Source organism: Haliotis rufescens, unplaced genomic scaffold (assembly GCF_023055435.1).
Source record: "Haliotis rufescens isolate VD_foot unplaced genomic scaffold, xgHalRufe1.0.p SCAF_5, whole genome shotgun sequence".
Classification (NCBI taxonomy): Eukaryota; Metazoa; Mollusca; class Gastropoda; order Lepetellida; family Haliotidae; genus Haliotis; species Haliotis rufescens.
Window position 1 is genome coordinate 14,511,359 of NW_025964223.1, and position 15,121 is coordinate 14,526,479.

General features: G+C 43.0%; 1 protein-coding gene across 1 annotated transcript; it reads left to right on the top strand.

Annotated features, from left to right (window-relative positions):
- Positions 1–1,632: 1,632 nt before the first annotated feature.
- On the top strand, positions 1,633–8,803 carry LOC124138282 (betaine--homocysteine S-methyltransferase 1-like). Its single transcript, XM_048384372.1, has 7 exons — positions 1,633–1,753; positions 3,245–3,435; positions 4,305–4,499; positions 4,908–5,019; positions 6,017–6,195; positions 7,259–7,340; positions 8,210–8,803. Exons 1-7 carry the CDS (start codon positions 1,741–1,743, stop codon positions 8,494–8,496), a joined length of 1,059 nt encoding a protein of 352 aa, XP_048240329.1. The 5' UTR covers positions 1,633–1,740; the 3' UTR covers positions 8,497–8,803.
- Positions 8,804–15,121: the final 6,318 nt, after the last annotated feature.

Here is a 15,121-nt window from a genome sequence, read left to right on the forward strand (position 1 = left end):
AAGTGATGCAGGTCTTAGACGTTTACCACTTCGGTGAAACCCACGAGCACGGGTATGGTGCTGACAAACCTAGAAACATAATTGGGGAGAACCGGGATTCGAACCCACAATCATAGGTTTCTGGCGTGCCCAACGGACGCAACTCTGCACAGCGAATCGCGGCGCTTGAGACGACTGGGCCACCCGTGCCCCCGATACGTTTAAAAACGGTATATATTAAATACCCTTCCTGGCGCTCGGCATTAAGGGAATGAAACAAGCACTTGTCGGCTCGGGGTCACAATAATATGCTTGACTTGGGTACAAACAAACAAATAAACAGACACACACAGACGCCTATATAAACTTACTGCGAACGTAAGGCAATGTTTTACAGAAAGAACATGCTAAAGAAAAGATAAATATGAGGCTTTCTTCAACTGAAAAGTTTCATCTTTAGCCAATATTACACACTGGCATCCTTTAACAATTGACATGTGCAGTGTTACACAGCACGAACTTCCCTACTGCCTATGGGTGTTGCAATCGTATTTAGCGCCGCAATTTGCTTTTCAGAGTTGCATTCCTTGGGCGAGACAGTAATCAATGGTTGTGAGTCCGAATCCATGTTCGCTTGATTATGTTTCTGTTTTTGTGAGAACCATACCCGTGCTTTAGGTTTCATCTTTCTATATCGTGACGTTTCTGACACCTAACCTTGAATGTTTGACTTGTTTAAAATATCTTATATACAGTCTCGTCATTATTTCACTCCGATAAATACACCTATTCGTTTGCCTTATAAACTTTGGGCGGTTATGCTATGCTTTTTTCACTCCTCGACTCGTTTAAACAAATGCTTAAGGCTACAATCGGAAAAAAAATGCATTTGTTAATGAGTCGACGCCTATGTTATTGAAAACCTTTGACAAATATATTCGCAATGTCAAACGCGTCCGATGGTTTCTCTGCTGAAGTGAGTACGGGTGGCTGATTCGTCTAAGTCAGAGTTGTGGCAATTAGTTGTGCCAGAAACATACATGTGTCATCGTCGGTTCGAATCCCAGATTTGCCCTGATTATGTTCAAAGTCTGTCCACACCTTAATCCTGCTCCTAGGTTTAAACAAAGAGGTAAACGTCTAAGACCTGCATCATTTCGGGCTTTCCGCCCACATGTAGCTGACACCCTGTGATATAACTACAATACTGTTCAAAACGGTGTTAAATCACTCACTCACTCTAAGTTTTGTTTGTTTATTGTTTAACTCCGCACTCAGCAGTATTCCAGCTATATGACGGCGGTCTGTAAATAATTTATCTTGACAAGACAATGCAGTGATTGACATCATGAGCATCGATCGACGCAGTTGGGAACGATGACATGCATCAACCAAGTCAGCGAGCCTGACCAGCTGATCTCGTTAGTCGACTCTTACGACAAGCATAGTTGAATGTTACTACAAGCATGGGTTGCTGAAGACCTATTCTACCCCGGATCTTCACGGATCACTCACTATAAGTTCCTTTTTTTTCCCAATTAGATGTAAATACGAATAAATGAAGTTAAGCTTTATATTCATTATAACCAGTCGTAGATAAAGGTCTCTCGATAACCTTCCAACCAACACTCACAAAAGGTGGTCAAATGTATGGCCTTAAGGGTCTACCATAGTGTGCGTCCTGGTATATAAAGACACCAGTGCACTAGAACGTTATCAGTTACATAATCGGCATCAGACAACCACCACATAGGACGCACAATGCCCAAGAAAGGTAAGGGATAGTTGACAGTCGAAAGTGACAACATCACATCGGTAGCTTGCGGTAGATGTGTGACAGACAATGTTTAGTATCAGGCAATATGTATATTGAGTGATTCACGCAGGCAATGCACATATTGACTGAAATTTTGAGTCAGTATACATGTATGATGCCTGAAAAACGAAACTGGATTGTAGACAGATTGACTGAAATGAATAAGACTCCTTAATTTAATCTCCTTATTTAATTTGGATCTATTTTGATCTTACGAAAATCTAACTTTTGAAAGTAATTAAAAAATGTTTCCACAATGAATTGATTGGTTCTTCAAAGATGATTGAATACTGGAGTCCTTTTTAATGTTAATTATCTTTATTAACATAACATTCAATTCAGTTACAGTAAGATTGTTGCACATAAGTGTTTGCAGTTGTAACATGTGAACACATACATCTTCAGTCTAAATGTTAACATTTCTTGTTGGCACATGTAAGATAGGAGTGGCACCTGCTGTTGCATCTTAAACCTGCCTTGAACATTTGCATCTATTTGTCTGACACTGTTTGCCTCTGACTACACAACCACACTTGGCAAAGCCCTGACCACCGCACTTGGACTTAGTTTGCACTGGCTTGCGGAGGCCCAGCTCTTTACACATGTCCTCAACGTTGTACAGCTGTTGGGTGCACAGGATGAACTGGTTTTTGATGTGGTCCCTTCATGATTCCTGCTCGAACAGCTTCCCTGATACTGGTCCTTGTCGTCTCCGTCCCCAATGGCGCCCATGCTATTACGAGGCATTCGTCACCATTCGCCCCTTTCCGTAGCCACTCGTCCCCCTATCGATGAATGTTATGTGCGAAAATACGACAAACCAATCAGAATGCGCGTATGATTTCAAATTCTTCGTCAAAGAATCCCTCAGAAATAATTTTTGATTTTACATATGTCTAAAAATATACCAAAGACACAGTTAAATGTGTTCAATCATACTGTATAATTCCGCACGTCCTGATGTGTTTTAAATTGCATCTGAAATATATATTATATATTTGGAAAATGTGTGAACGATTACGCAACGAGTTGACAATTGTTTTAGGTAAGCCCGTTTCACTAAGAAGGAACCCGGTCGCAAAAATGGCCACGAGAGGGACACGAGTCGCTATTCGGCTTGTCCCGGAATAACACGAGTTGGTCACGAATGATTACGAGGGTCGCCTTTACCACGATCGACAAGCGGGATGGGAACTGTTGCATTATCACCGGGGTTGTCAGGAACATGCTCAAGACGACTACGCTCGACAATGCGTTGAGCCTGTGAAAGTTGACCATCTGCTGCCCCTTTTCGCTGTGTAGTCACTAATACCCGTAAAGAAATACAAGAGTCCGTCTTGACGACATTATTGAACCAATAAAGCCGTGGTAAGAATTGGTTTCCGTTTACCTATCAATGTATTAAGCGCAAACAAATACATTAAAACGCACTACCAATATATATTACAGGTCTTCTAGAGCGCCTACAGAATGGCGGCGACGTCATCATGGCTGAAGGCTTCGTGTTTGAGTTTGAGAGAAGGGGCTATCTACGCGCAGGGCCGTTTGTTCCAGAGGTGGTCCTGGATTATCCACACCTTGTCAGAAGTCTGAGTGAGGAGTTTGTCCACGCTGGAAGTGAAGTCGTCCTGGCGTTTACTGTAAGTTATGCAACATACGTGCCATAATATAATGATATACACGTAATACGCTTATGCATATAATAGTTAAGAACAGAGTTTGCTCTTCTCCCAGACTGTACTGTATTACAGTAAAAGCACGCTATATTACTAAGGAAACGTTAGATCACGGGGAGGTAAATTGAACAGCGTCATGACGTCAGCCCATTGTAACGAAACTCGGAAACTGTACGTAACTGTAATCGGCGCCTTTGATCTTTTATTGAAGCGGCTTGAAATTCTAGACTGTGTATTGTATGCCATGATTGATATTCTGCTGTCAGAATTTGTCACTATCAACATCCAAGCGTATTTCGTGGACAATTTTACCTGGTTTGTTTGAAAGGTAGCTTCATCAAGAAGTACAATAGAATCACACAGATCTGGGCCCCGTTCCTCAAAGCAATCTTAGCGCTAAGGTGATCGTAAGTCCCATACTTTAACATAGGCTTACGATCATCGTAGTGCTAAGATCGCTTTGAGGAACGGAGCCCAGGGCTATATCGGTTCGCCCCGGTGATGTTTCTAGACCTGTCAGAACCATACACGTGCTCGTGGGTTTCACCAAAGTGGTAAACGTTTGAGACCTGCATCACTTCGGGCTTTCCTCCCATTTTAGGCTGACACGCCCTGATAAAACCGGAATACTGTTCATAGCGGAATTAAATCCAAATCACTCATTCACTCTGGGCTGTATACCCAGTCAATTATCATGTAGGCGCCCCATGCATATGCCATATGAATGTTCATACGAATGTTGTCTTAAGTAATAAAGTCGAATTTATTAAATATAACTCTTTTCGATTGATGACTCTTTATTAGGGTAAAATATATATTCCTGTTGACCCCAGTATTATGGCCACCGGGAGAAGCTGAGGCTGATCGGGAAGGAGCATCTTCTGGAGAAACTGAACAAGGATGCTCTGAAGATTGCGAAGGAAGTGGCTGACGAGTCCGGGACGCTGATGGCGGGGAACATCTGCAACACTACTGTCTACAGGGGCAACAGCCAGGAGCACATAAAACAGGCTGAGGCCATATTCAAGGTACTTAAGTCAAATAAAAGTGTCCAAACCATTTACTAATCATAAGAAAACTCTACGGTCATCGTACTGGTACGCCTATATCATCGGCATGTGCTTATGAATCGCTATCACTTTGTGATGGTACTAGGTGTTGGCAAAATGGTGAGCGCATCCTTCCCCACCAATGGCACTCATAGATCCCCAAAGCATCCACTTAACAGAAATAAAAATATCAAAATGGATACAATAGTTCCATATCGACCTCCGCTGGTCAGTTGAGATTCCTCTGTAATCTTTGTAGCATTGGGTCTCAATATGGTGGCGATATGGGCGCAACCGCGCAAGCCAGTTTCTTTTGTTAACATTTCTCCCATATATGACGTGTCTAAATCGATAATGGTTGATTTGATGGAGATTTTAACTTTACAGGAACAAATTGAGTGGGCGGTTGAATACGATGCGGATTTTATTTTGGCTGAGACATTCCCAGAATTTGGTGAGGCTCTCCTTGCCCTTGAAAGTATCAAGAAATATGGAAAAGGTAACACAAATATGCATAAGTACTGTATTCTCGATTTGACATCATATTGTGTATATCGATTACATTAAGGCCGCTGTACAATGTATTTGTGGTGGCACGTGGTCACTCTGTACAGTGCGCAGGTCACGGATCAGGCGTTAAGCAACTTTGGTCGCAGACAGATATTGGATGGTTGAACGCGTTCGGCGGCTTGATTCCTGCGAGTTCTAAGGCTTCGGCCCTGCCCCACGCTGAAGGACAGTCTGAAGTATAAATGCTTGTGCTCCCACAAATGATTAACTCATACAAATCTTTATCTATCTCAATCAACGCTATAAATATAGCTCTCTACTCTGATTTATGATATTAATGCATACGAAAATGGTGCCATGCATTTTAGTCGTTAAAGGGAGAAGTCGTTAAAGATAGAAGTCGTAAAAGATAGAAGTCGTAAAAGAGAGAAGTCGTAAAAGATAGAAGTCGTAAAAGAGAGAAGTCGTAAAAGATAGAAGTCGTAAAAGATAGAAGTCGTAAAAGAGAGAAGTCGTAAAAGATATAAGGGCCACTGTGTAGAGAGATGGATCGGGTTGTACACGCTGCTCCGGATGCCTTGACGAAACAAACACGCATGTGTGGTTATATAATTGAATTATGTATATCCTTGTTGAATAACAAAATCTTTAGCAGTCACAAAACCAAACCTACCATGTGTTCGTACTTTGCATATACACCAAACATACATTCTCAGGTTAGATGTCTGCCTACACTTTGCAAGCTGATATTTTCCATGCATATGATTCACCAAGCATTACCTCTTTCAAAGCTTTGAAGAATCATTTTGGCACTGACCATGACATATTCGCTATTCATTCATTGTAAGTAAATACGTGTGTAACTACACCACTCTTCTAGAAAGTTCAAATGTAACAGCCATACAAACAGCAACATCAACATCGGTATTAACAGAAGTACGTGGGAATATGTCAGCATGTCTCCTAGTTCTGTGATTGCCCCAAAGGTAGACCAGCCGTTGTCAACTTGAGCGCTATAGCTGGAGACAAGACCCTCGACGGTGTCCCCTTCACGGATGCCTGTCGCCAGCTGGAAGAGGCTGGGGCCGCCGCTGTCGGCTTCAACTGCTTCAGGGGCCCCGCCTCGATGTTACCCCTACTCCGAGACATTCGCCGTGTATGCAAGGTGGGTCAGATTGTGACGTGTAAATGGTCAAGAGCGCCATGTCCAAGTCTGCATGCCTTGAAAAGGGAAAGCTGCGTCACATTCTTTCCAGAAACACAAAATGCGGATAATGTTTGTTGAATAACTTGGTGAGAAAGATATTCTGAAAATCCTTAGTGTTTAATCGTATGGTTCAAATAAGACAATAAAGCGCAATGCGAATTAATTAACCACCGATTCAAGCTCTAACTATTTTAGGTCTTTGAGAATCTTTGTTACTGACTGAGTTGCGTTTAACGCCGCTTTTAACAGTAGTCCAGTTATACACGGTGTGTCCGCTCAATGTGGGAGGAAAGCCCGGAATTATGCAGGTCTTTTAGTGAAATCCACGAGCACAGATATAATGCTGACAATCCTAGAAACATAATCGGTATTCGAACCCACAACCATAGGTTTCTGGCTAACGAACAACGAATTCAGCATTCACGTATGAGCTTCTATTTGCAACGTGGGGCGCATTTTCATTGGTGACGTCAGATCCCGACGTGTCGTCACGCAACGCAATATTGTGACGTCAAAATATAGAACATTGTGGCAGTACTCACAGTCACTTTTGCTGAAACGATAACGGACGTGTCAAAAAATAGGAATTAAGTCATGTACATGTATACAGTGTAGGAATGAATGGTAACGTAATGACGTACAAGTATATAGTGTACGGATTAAGGAAGCCGTAAAGCTACGGATGAGATTTGGTCTCCAGCAACCATATTTTTGTCATTAGAAGCGACTAACGGGATCGAGTGGTCAGGTTCGCTGACTTGGTTGATGCATGTCATCGTTTTCCAATTGCGTAGGTCGATGCTCATGATGTCAGCCACTGGATTGTCTGGTCCGGATCGAATATTTACTGACCGCCGTCATATAGCTGTTACAACACTTCATACGGTCGATAAATAGACTTAATATGTACACGACAGAATGATTTGCCTGAAGACACAAAAGTATACATACATGAGGGTTAACTTCACATATTATTGTGTTATGTTCAGCAATGGAAAATGTGTTCACATGTGCTTTCCAGGGTCCGATCGCAGCTTTCCCTGTTCCGTACAGGACCTCTAAGGAGTTCCCAGTATATCTGTCCTTGATTGACCCCTTCACAGGCAAGTATATGCTGCACCTGCTTCAAGTAATCTTTCCACGTGTTGATCTGGGTTAGGAGTGGTGTTCGGCAACCTATGCTTGCCATAAGAGGCGACTGACTGGATCGGGTGGTCACGCTCGCTGACTTCGTTCATACATATAATTGTATCCCAATTGCGTAGATCGATGCTCTTGATGTCCATCACTGGATTGTCTGGTCCAGACTCGATTATTTAGAGACCACCTTCATACAGGTTGAATATTGCTATATTGAATATTACGATGACATTCATCAACCAAGACTGAGTGAGTATGGTTTTACGCCCCTTTTAGCAATATTCCAGCAAAATTACGGCGGGGGACACCAGAAATGGGCTTCACACATTGTACCCATGTCGGGAATCGAACCCGGGTCTTTGGCGTCACGAGCGAACGCTTTAACCACCAGGCTACCCCACCACCCACAAGAATAAGAAAGAGGCCGACGGTCACTTGGTTATTGTGATGATCGGGTCAAGGGACTTAATAGAATTGAGATATCACGGATAGATTCTGATGATGTTGGGCATGATGTCAATGCTGGATTGTCTGGACGATTATTTACAGACCGCCGTCATATAGCGGTGACATTGCTAAGTGCGGCGTTAAACAAAATTCACCCGTGTCTCTTGTCGGTTTGAATCCCGAATACACACTGATTAGACTTTGGTCTCTGACTCACAGGTTCTCGTCATGGTTTGGCGCTTTCTTTAAACTTTATGCTGACATGCCTGCTATGGTTGAAATGCTGTTGAAATCGGCGTTTACATTCAACACCTTTCCTCCCTATGATACTGTTACTATCTTTTGAGAATATGATAATACATGTCTTATTCATATTCTAAAACAGGTAAGCGGGCGTTCCCCGACGTTTCCTCCCAACTCTGTGGTGTGGCAGAAATAACGGCGTTTGCGAAGGAATGCAAGGAAATTGGTGTTCAGGTCATCGGTGTCTGCTGTGGCAACACTCCCGCCATGACCAGAGCCGTCGCCGAAGTGTACGGCCGTACTCCCCCCGCCTCCAAGTTCTCCCCATTCATGGAGAAGCACTATATCTTCGGGAAGGACAAGTCGGACTACTTCTCTGATGATTACTATCTGTCCAATATGAGTGCTGCCGTCAGCAAAGCTCCATGAACACTTTTTAAAATTCAAACTTAATAATTATATATCGGACAGGCTGAGATGAAATGTACAGGTTGAGTTATGACGTTAGAGAATCCAAATCCAGATAATATACATGTACAGTGAAACCTCTTTAATCTGGACACCGTCACCATGGGAATAAGATTCCTGAGAGTTTCTTGGGCTTCGGCCCTGCTCCACACTGAAACACGTGCAGCACATGTGGTGCCTCCTTCAGCAAGTTTGTTTGTTGTTTAACGCCGCACTCCGCAATATTCCAGCTATATGACGGCGGTCTGTAAATAATCGAGGCTGGACCAAACAATCCAGGGATTGACATCATGAGCATCGATCCACGCAATTGGGATCGATGACATGTATGAAACAAGTCATCGAGCCTGACCGACCGATCCCGTTAGTCGCTGTTACGACAAGCATGGTCGCCTTTTACGGCGAGCATGGGTTGCTGTAGACCTATTCTACCCCGGATCTTCAAGTGCATAATGTGTGCCTATATATGTTGTCCCCCGCCTTGATATTGCTGGAATATTGCTAAAAGCTGCGTAAAACCATACTCACTCACTCACTAACTCACTCATTATATAAGCAAGTGACTTTATTCAAAATATGCCTGTACATCCAGCAGTGAATAGGTAGCATGACTAGCGCCTCACATGCAGCTTGGATTGTATACTCCCCAGGGCGCTGAGAACAAGACTCAAGTGCACACTGATCCATTGACCGGCGTAATAATGTAACACTTTGAGCATGCTTAAAGGTTTAGATTTAGCACATTATATATATGAACATTATTCACATATACGTCTCCAACAATGTCGCTTGACGGTGTCTCCTGACTAACGGGTCCGGATTAACAATGTTTCACGTTGTTCTCAAAGGTAACTGATACAATAAAGACAATACCCGATAACTAAAAATGAATACCGATCACACGGACAATATGATTACACGGAAGATAGATTTTTAACAGTTGACAACAAATAACGTGTTTAGACCACTTAAACGTTGGGAGAAAAAGTCAACAATGTCCTAAATTATTACATTGAACTTTATGCATCATTGAATGTCACGAGGCTGATGTTTGCCTCTAATGGCAGGACATAAAACAAGAAATATCTTTTGAAATATGTTTGTGTTTGATTATTTTCTTGTCAAGGTGAGATAAGTATACGTGTACATAGTGGGCACCGCTCCATTCCCAAAAAGTAATGATGACCGCCTCCGTGGTCTAGTGGTAGAGCGTCCGCCCGGAGAGCGGAAGGTCCGGGGTTTCGATCCCCGGCCGCGTCATACCAAAAGACATTAACAGATGGTCTTTTTTGTTACCCTGCCTGGCGCTCGGCAGTAAGGGGTTAAAACAAGGACTAGTCGGCTCGGAGTCAGTATACTGTGTCTGAGTGGGGTATTCATGTTCACCTGTGGCATGGTATCTCAGTGAGCTAGCACTACAAGGCGGCATCAGCCCGGACAATTACAAGCAGCCACACACACACACACACGTGCATGCACGTCGCTATATAAGCGCAATAATCTTGGAAGCGAAGTTGAAACCCATTTCACCTCGCTTATAAGTTATGAAACACATCGGGTACAAGTAAGCAGAACTACTTTAAATATTGGATTATTGTTCGAAAATAAAAAAAACAAGATTGAAGAATGGATGAGTGAGTGAGTGAGTGAGTGAGTTTTGTACTGCATTTCAACTATGTCACAGCATGTCAGCTTGGTTTGGGAGAAAAGTTAAAAGCGAACATCATTTTGATGAAACACAAGAGCACCGGGATTCGAAGCCATGATTCCAGGGGCGGTCGGGTAGCCTCGTTGTTAAAGCTATCGCTCGTCACGCCGAAGACCCGGGTTCGATTCCCTACATGGGTACAATGTGTGAAGCCCATTTCTGGTGCCCCGAAGCCCTCCCTCCCGCCCCCACCCCCACCCCCGTGATATTGCTGGAATATTGCTAAAAGCGGCGTAACACCATACTCATTCACTCATTCACGAAACCACGATTCCAATTCCAGTCAGGAAGAAGTTTTTTTTCTGAAGCCGCCCTGAAAAAACAATTCACGGCAGCTTTGAGGTCATCGTTGTCGTCATAGCGCTTTCCACGAAGGTGTTCTTTCAGTTTAGGAAACAGGTGGAAATCACCTGGTGCCAGTCAGGCAAGTATGGAGGGTGGGGAAGCTCTACGAAACCACATTGTCGCACAGCAGCTTTTGCAAGTCGAGAGATGTGAGAAGAGGCATTGTCATGAATTTTCTTTGATAGAATCTCTCATGCGTTGACGCAAAACAGCATGCTTGGATACAGTGGCCATAACTTTCTTCATTGATCTTAAAGACTAGTATTTTTTTGGTGCCGGAGAAGTGGAATGGTGTTATTCCAGGGATTGACGTTTAGACCCGTTTTGACCCACGTTTAGTGGTAGACCCATGTTTCATCACCCGTTACTAATCTCTTTTTGAATAAGACGAAATCCTCCTCAATTAGTTATAAATTTTCTCTGTCAATGTCGTTTCTTTTTCCCTTAAGAACAGAATTTAGAAACTTTGTCACACAACGAGAAGATGTTTCATCACCCGGTACTAATCTCTTTTTGAATAAGACGAAATCCTCCTCAATTAGTTATAAATTTTCTCTGGCAATGTCGTTTCTTTTTTCCTTAAGAACAGAATTTAGAAACTTTGTCACACAACGAGAAGATATCTGTGTAAATGTTCATGAATAATATACTGAACAACAAAAGTTCCTGTGACATTGAATAAGATTTAATGCAGAGTTATGTTTTTTACCAAATCTGAATCAATTTCGGTTTGCAACGGATAAAAGACTCCTGTTAGTGTTCAAATGGTTTAATTTGCCATACTGACTTCAGAAAATTTCATAAAACACACGAACATGCCAAAATGTCAACTTACAAATCAATAGCGTGTGTGTCCACCTCTAGTTGCGATGCAAGCAACACATCTTCGTCTCATGGAATGGACCAGGCGTCTCACAAAGTCCTGTGTGATATCTGTCCATATCTGCTGGAGCATGTTTCGAAGTTCCTGGAGTGTCTGTGGAACACGTGGTTGACGTCGAAGGCGTCGATCCATCCCATCCCACATGTGCTCGATTGGTGAGAGATCAGGGGAGCGAGCCGGCCAGGGGATGACATTCACGTTGTTTTGTTGAAGGGGATCCTGAACAAATCGAGCAATATGAGGCCGGGCGTTGTCATGTTGAAAGGTAATGCCTGAGCCATGACGACGCAAAAACGGTAGAACAACAGGGCCGATGATCTCGTCGCGGTTGCGCTGTCCATTGAGATTTCCCTCAATCTGGGAGAACAAACCTCGATGATGACCCTAGGTCTCCCTTAACGTCCCTTAACTTCTTTCAGTGAAGATTCAATTAAGGAGATAGAAAAAACTTATACTGTCAGATAGACGTATTACCATTGGTGAACTTGAGGAAGTCATGGACCCATTGAAACTATATTCAACAACAAAAGTTCCTGTGACACCAATATTTTAAGTACAGTTTGGTTTTCAATATTGTAGTACATGTATGGAATCAAGTCACAAAAACGCAACTGCTACAGAAAAGCATGCATTCTATGCAAAAGTTGACGTTTATTTAAGCCCCATGCATTTCATTACCCAAGAATGGGTATAAAAACATGTGCCTTTACGGGATTCCATATGCATTGTTTAGCATCGTGCTGACAAACACTCAGAAAAACAACAAAATTACGCAATTATTCAACATTACGAAATGCCACGCCTGTCCGAAAATGAGCGTCTGCGAGCAATTGGTATGCTTGAAGCAGGATCGAGTCAACGTGATGTTGCAAGACAATTTAACGTCCACAGAAATATCATTTGGTGTTTATTGCAACGTTGGCAACAGACGAATGCAGTCAGAGACCATCCTCGGAGTGGCAGGTCACGCGTAACCAATAATCGACAAGACGACTGGATTCGAACAACACACCTACGAAATCGATTCCAGTCAGCAACAGTGACTGCAAGAAGCATCCCTGGCCTTCGACGAATATCTTCACAAACCACAAGGTTTGATGTGGTTACCTGTTTCAAGATGATGCATCAGCTATTTTGTAACCATGGCTTCCATATCTTTGCACATGTTTGAAGTGAGTGTGGTAGGGCAACGTCTTTCCCTTGCTTTAGAAGCGGGATAACTGCAGTATGTTTCAATGCTTTTGGGACTTGTCCTTTGGACCATATCGTGTTATACAACTCAGTAAGTAAGCTTCTGGTTTGATCAGGCAGGTTGGCTCTTCAATATCTTGTAACTGGTTGTGTCAAGACCAGGTGCATAGCATGTTGCATCATCAAATATTATAAATCATCAAAATCTACCACAGTAAATGGTATATTGTATTCCAGATGCTTGCTTTACGGCTGTGTTAATATCTTAGGCATATGCACTTTCTCCTGTTGGAATTCTTTGCTGCATTGTTTTGTTGCTGCTGACAGATGAGAAGTACTCAGCTTTAATGTTGGCCTTTTCTTTGACTGTATGGACGTTGGCTAATTTGGGAATGCTTACCACTGATTGCGTGTATTTTGCTTCAAACTGTTTCAGCATTTTGTCTGCCATGGCTCTTTTTTAGAATCGTCAATGAGGTGTCTTACTTTTGTCCTGGCTCCTCGGACTTGGGCGAAGGCTGATTAGTTCCTTTTGACTTATTAAGGGCTTCTCACGCTCTTAGCTTCTGTTATTTCTCTGTTCCACCCTGGAACCGGAGGTTTTTGCCGGTTTGGGGGGCTTTTGTGGAATTGATTTTTCAGCTGCAGCAAAAATTGCGGAGGTGAGATTTGGGCAAAAAACGGAGGCATTTTCTGAAGATTTAAATGATGTACAAGTTTCCCTGAATGTGGGCCAATCAGCCTCTGCATAGTATCATGTGAGGTGAGGATTGGGCTATTTCTCTATTGTGGTGGGCTACCTATGTAGGTATGGGAAGGTGGTCGTTTCCCTAGGTGTCATCATGGACTTGCCATTGGCAATGTGAGGCGAGATTCTTTGGGGCAATTGTGAGGCAATTGGTGTGGGACTGCCGTTGTTTAGAGTTATGAGATTATTTTCTTCAACTCATTTCTCTACGATTCTGACGTATTTGAACGAATCATTCCTGTCTTCCCATAAAAGACTGGGCGTTAAAGTCACCAAGGATTATCCCATTGTTGCCTACTATTTGAGCTAGTCTATTTAGAGCTTCTGTGGTTGTTTCATGGGTAACCCTGTGGTATACCTTAGCTAATTCATTGCCAATTGCCAGGTTAAGGAGATTACTTGGGTTTCAACGTTTCCTAAATTGTTTCGATATTTGTGGAGGTACAGCTGTCGTGGACAAGGGAGATAAGTCCTCCATGTTTTGGACATTTCGGTGCCAGGGATGAAAGTGTTGCAGGTTCCTTTGCAAGAAACTCAGGAGCAGTTTTTGCACTTGGATGGCTGGTGTACGTGATATTTTTGTATGTCCATAGAGCATACAGGAGAAATGTGAAATGTATCCCGAAATTAAGGCAGCATAACACCCTTCGCCAACGTAGTGGTCTTTACATCCATCGATTCATCGTTACACCCTAAGCCAACGTAGTGGTCTTTACATCAATCGAGTCATCGTTACACCCTTAGCCAACGTAGTGGTCTTTACATCAATCGATTCATCGTTACATCCCCAGCCAACGTAGTGGTCTTTACATCAATCGATTCATCGTTACATCTTCAGCCAACGTAGTGGTCTTTACATCAATCGATTCATCGCTACACCCTTAGCCAACGTAGTGGTCGCTACATCTATCGAATCATCGTTACACCCTCAGTCAACGTAGTGGTCTCTACATCAATCGATTCATCGTTACACCCTCAGCAAACGTAGTGATCTTTACATCAATCGATTCATCGTTACACCCTCAGTCAACGTAGCGGTCTCTACATCAATCGATTCATCGTTACACCCTCAGTCAACGTAGTGGTCTCTATATCAATCGATTCATCGTTACACCCTCAGTCAACGTAGTGGTCTCTACATCAAACGATTCATCGTTACACCCTCAGCCAACGTAGTGGTCTCTACATCAATCGATTCATCGTTACACCCTCAGCCAACGTAGCGGTCTCTACATCAAACGATTCATCGTTACACCCTCAGCCAACGTAGTGGTCTCTACATCAATCGATTCATCGTTACACCCTTAGCCAACGTAGTGGTCTCTACATCAATCGATTCATCGTTACACCCTTAGCCAACGTAGTGGTCTCTACATCAATCGATTCATCGTTACACCCTCAGCCAACGTAGCGGTCTCTACATCAAACGATTCATCGTTACACCCTCAGCCAACGTAGTGGTCTCTACATCAATCGATTCATCGTTACACCCTTAGCCAACGTATTGGTCTTTACATCAATCGAGTCCTCGTTACACCCTTAGCCAACGTAGTGGTCTCTACATCAATCGATTCATCGTTACACCCTTAGCCAATGTAGTGGTCTCTACATCAATCGATTCATCGTTACACCCTCAGCCAACGTAGTGGTCTCTACATCAATCGATTCATCGTTACACCCTTAGCCAACGTAGTGGTCTCTACATCAATCG

Excerpts from the sequence above, each read along its gene's own strand:
- LOC124138282 (XM_048384372.1), top strand. Across the intron at positions 5,020-6,016 it reads TATCAAGAAATATGGAAAAG|GTAGACCAGCCGTTGTCAAC; the intron begins GTAACACAAATA and ends ATTGCCCCAAAG. Across the intron at positions 7,341-8,209 it reads CTTGATTGACCCCTTCACAG|GTAAGCGGGCGTTCCCCGAC; the intron begins GCAAGTATATGC and ends ATTCTAAAACAG.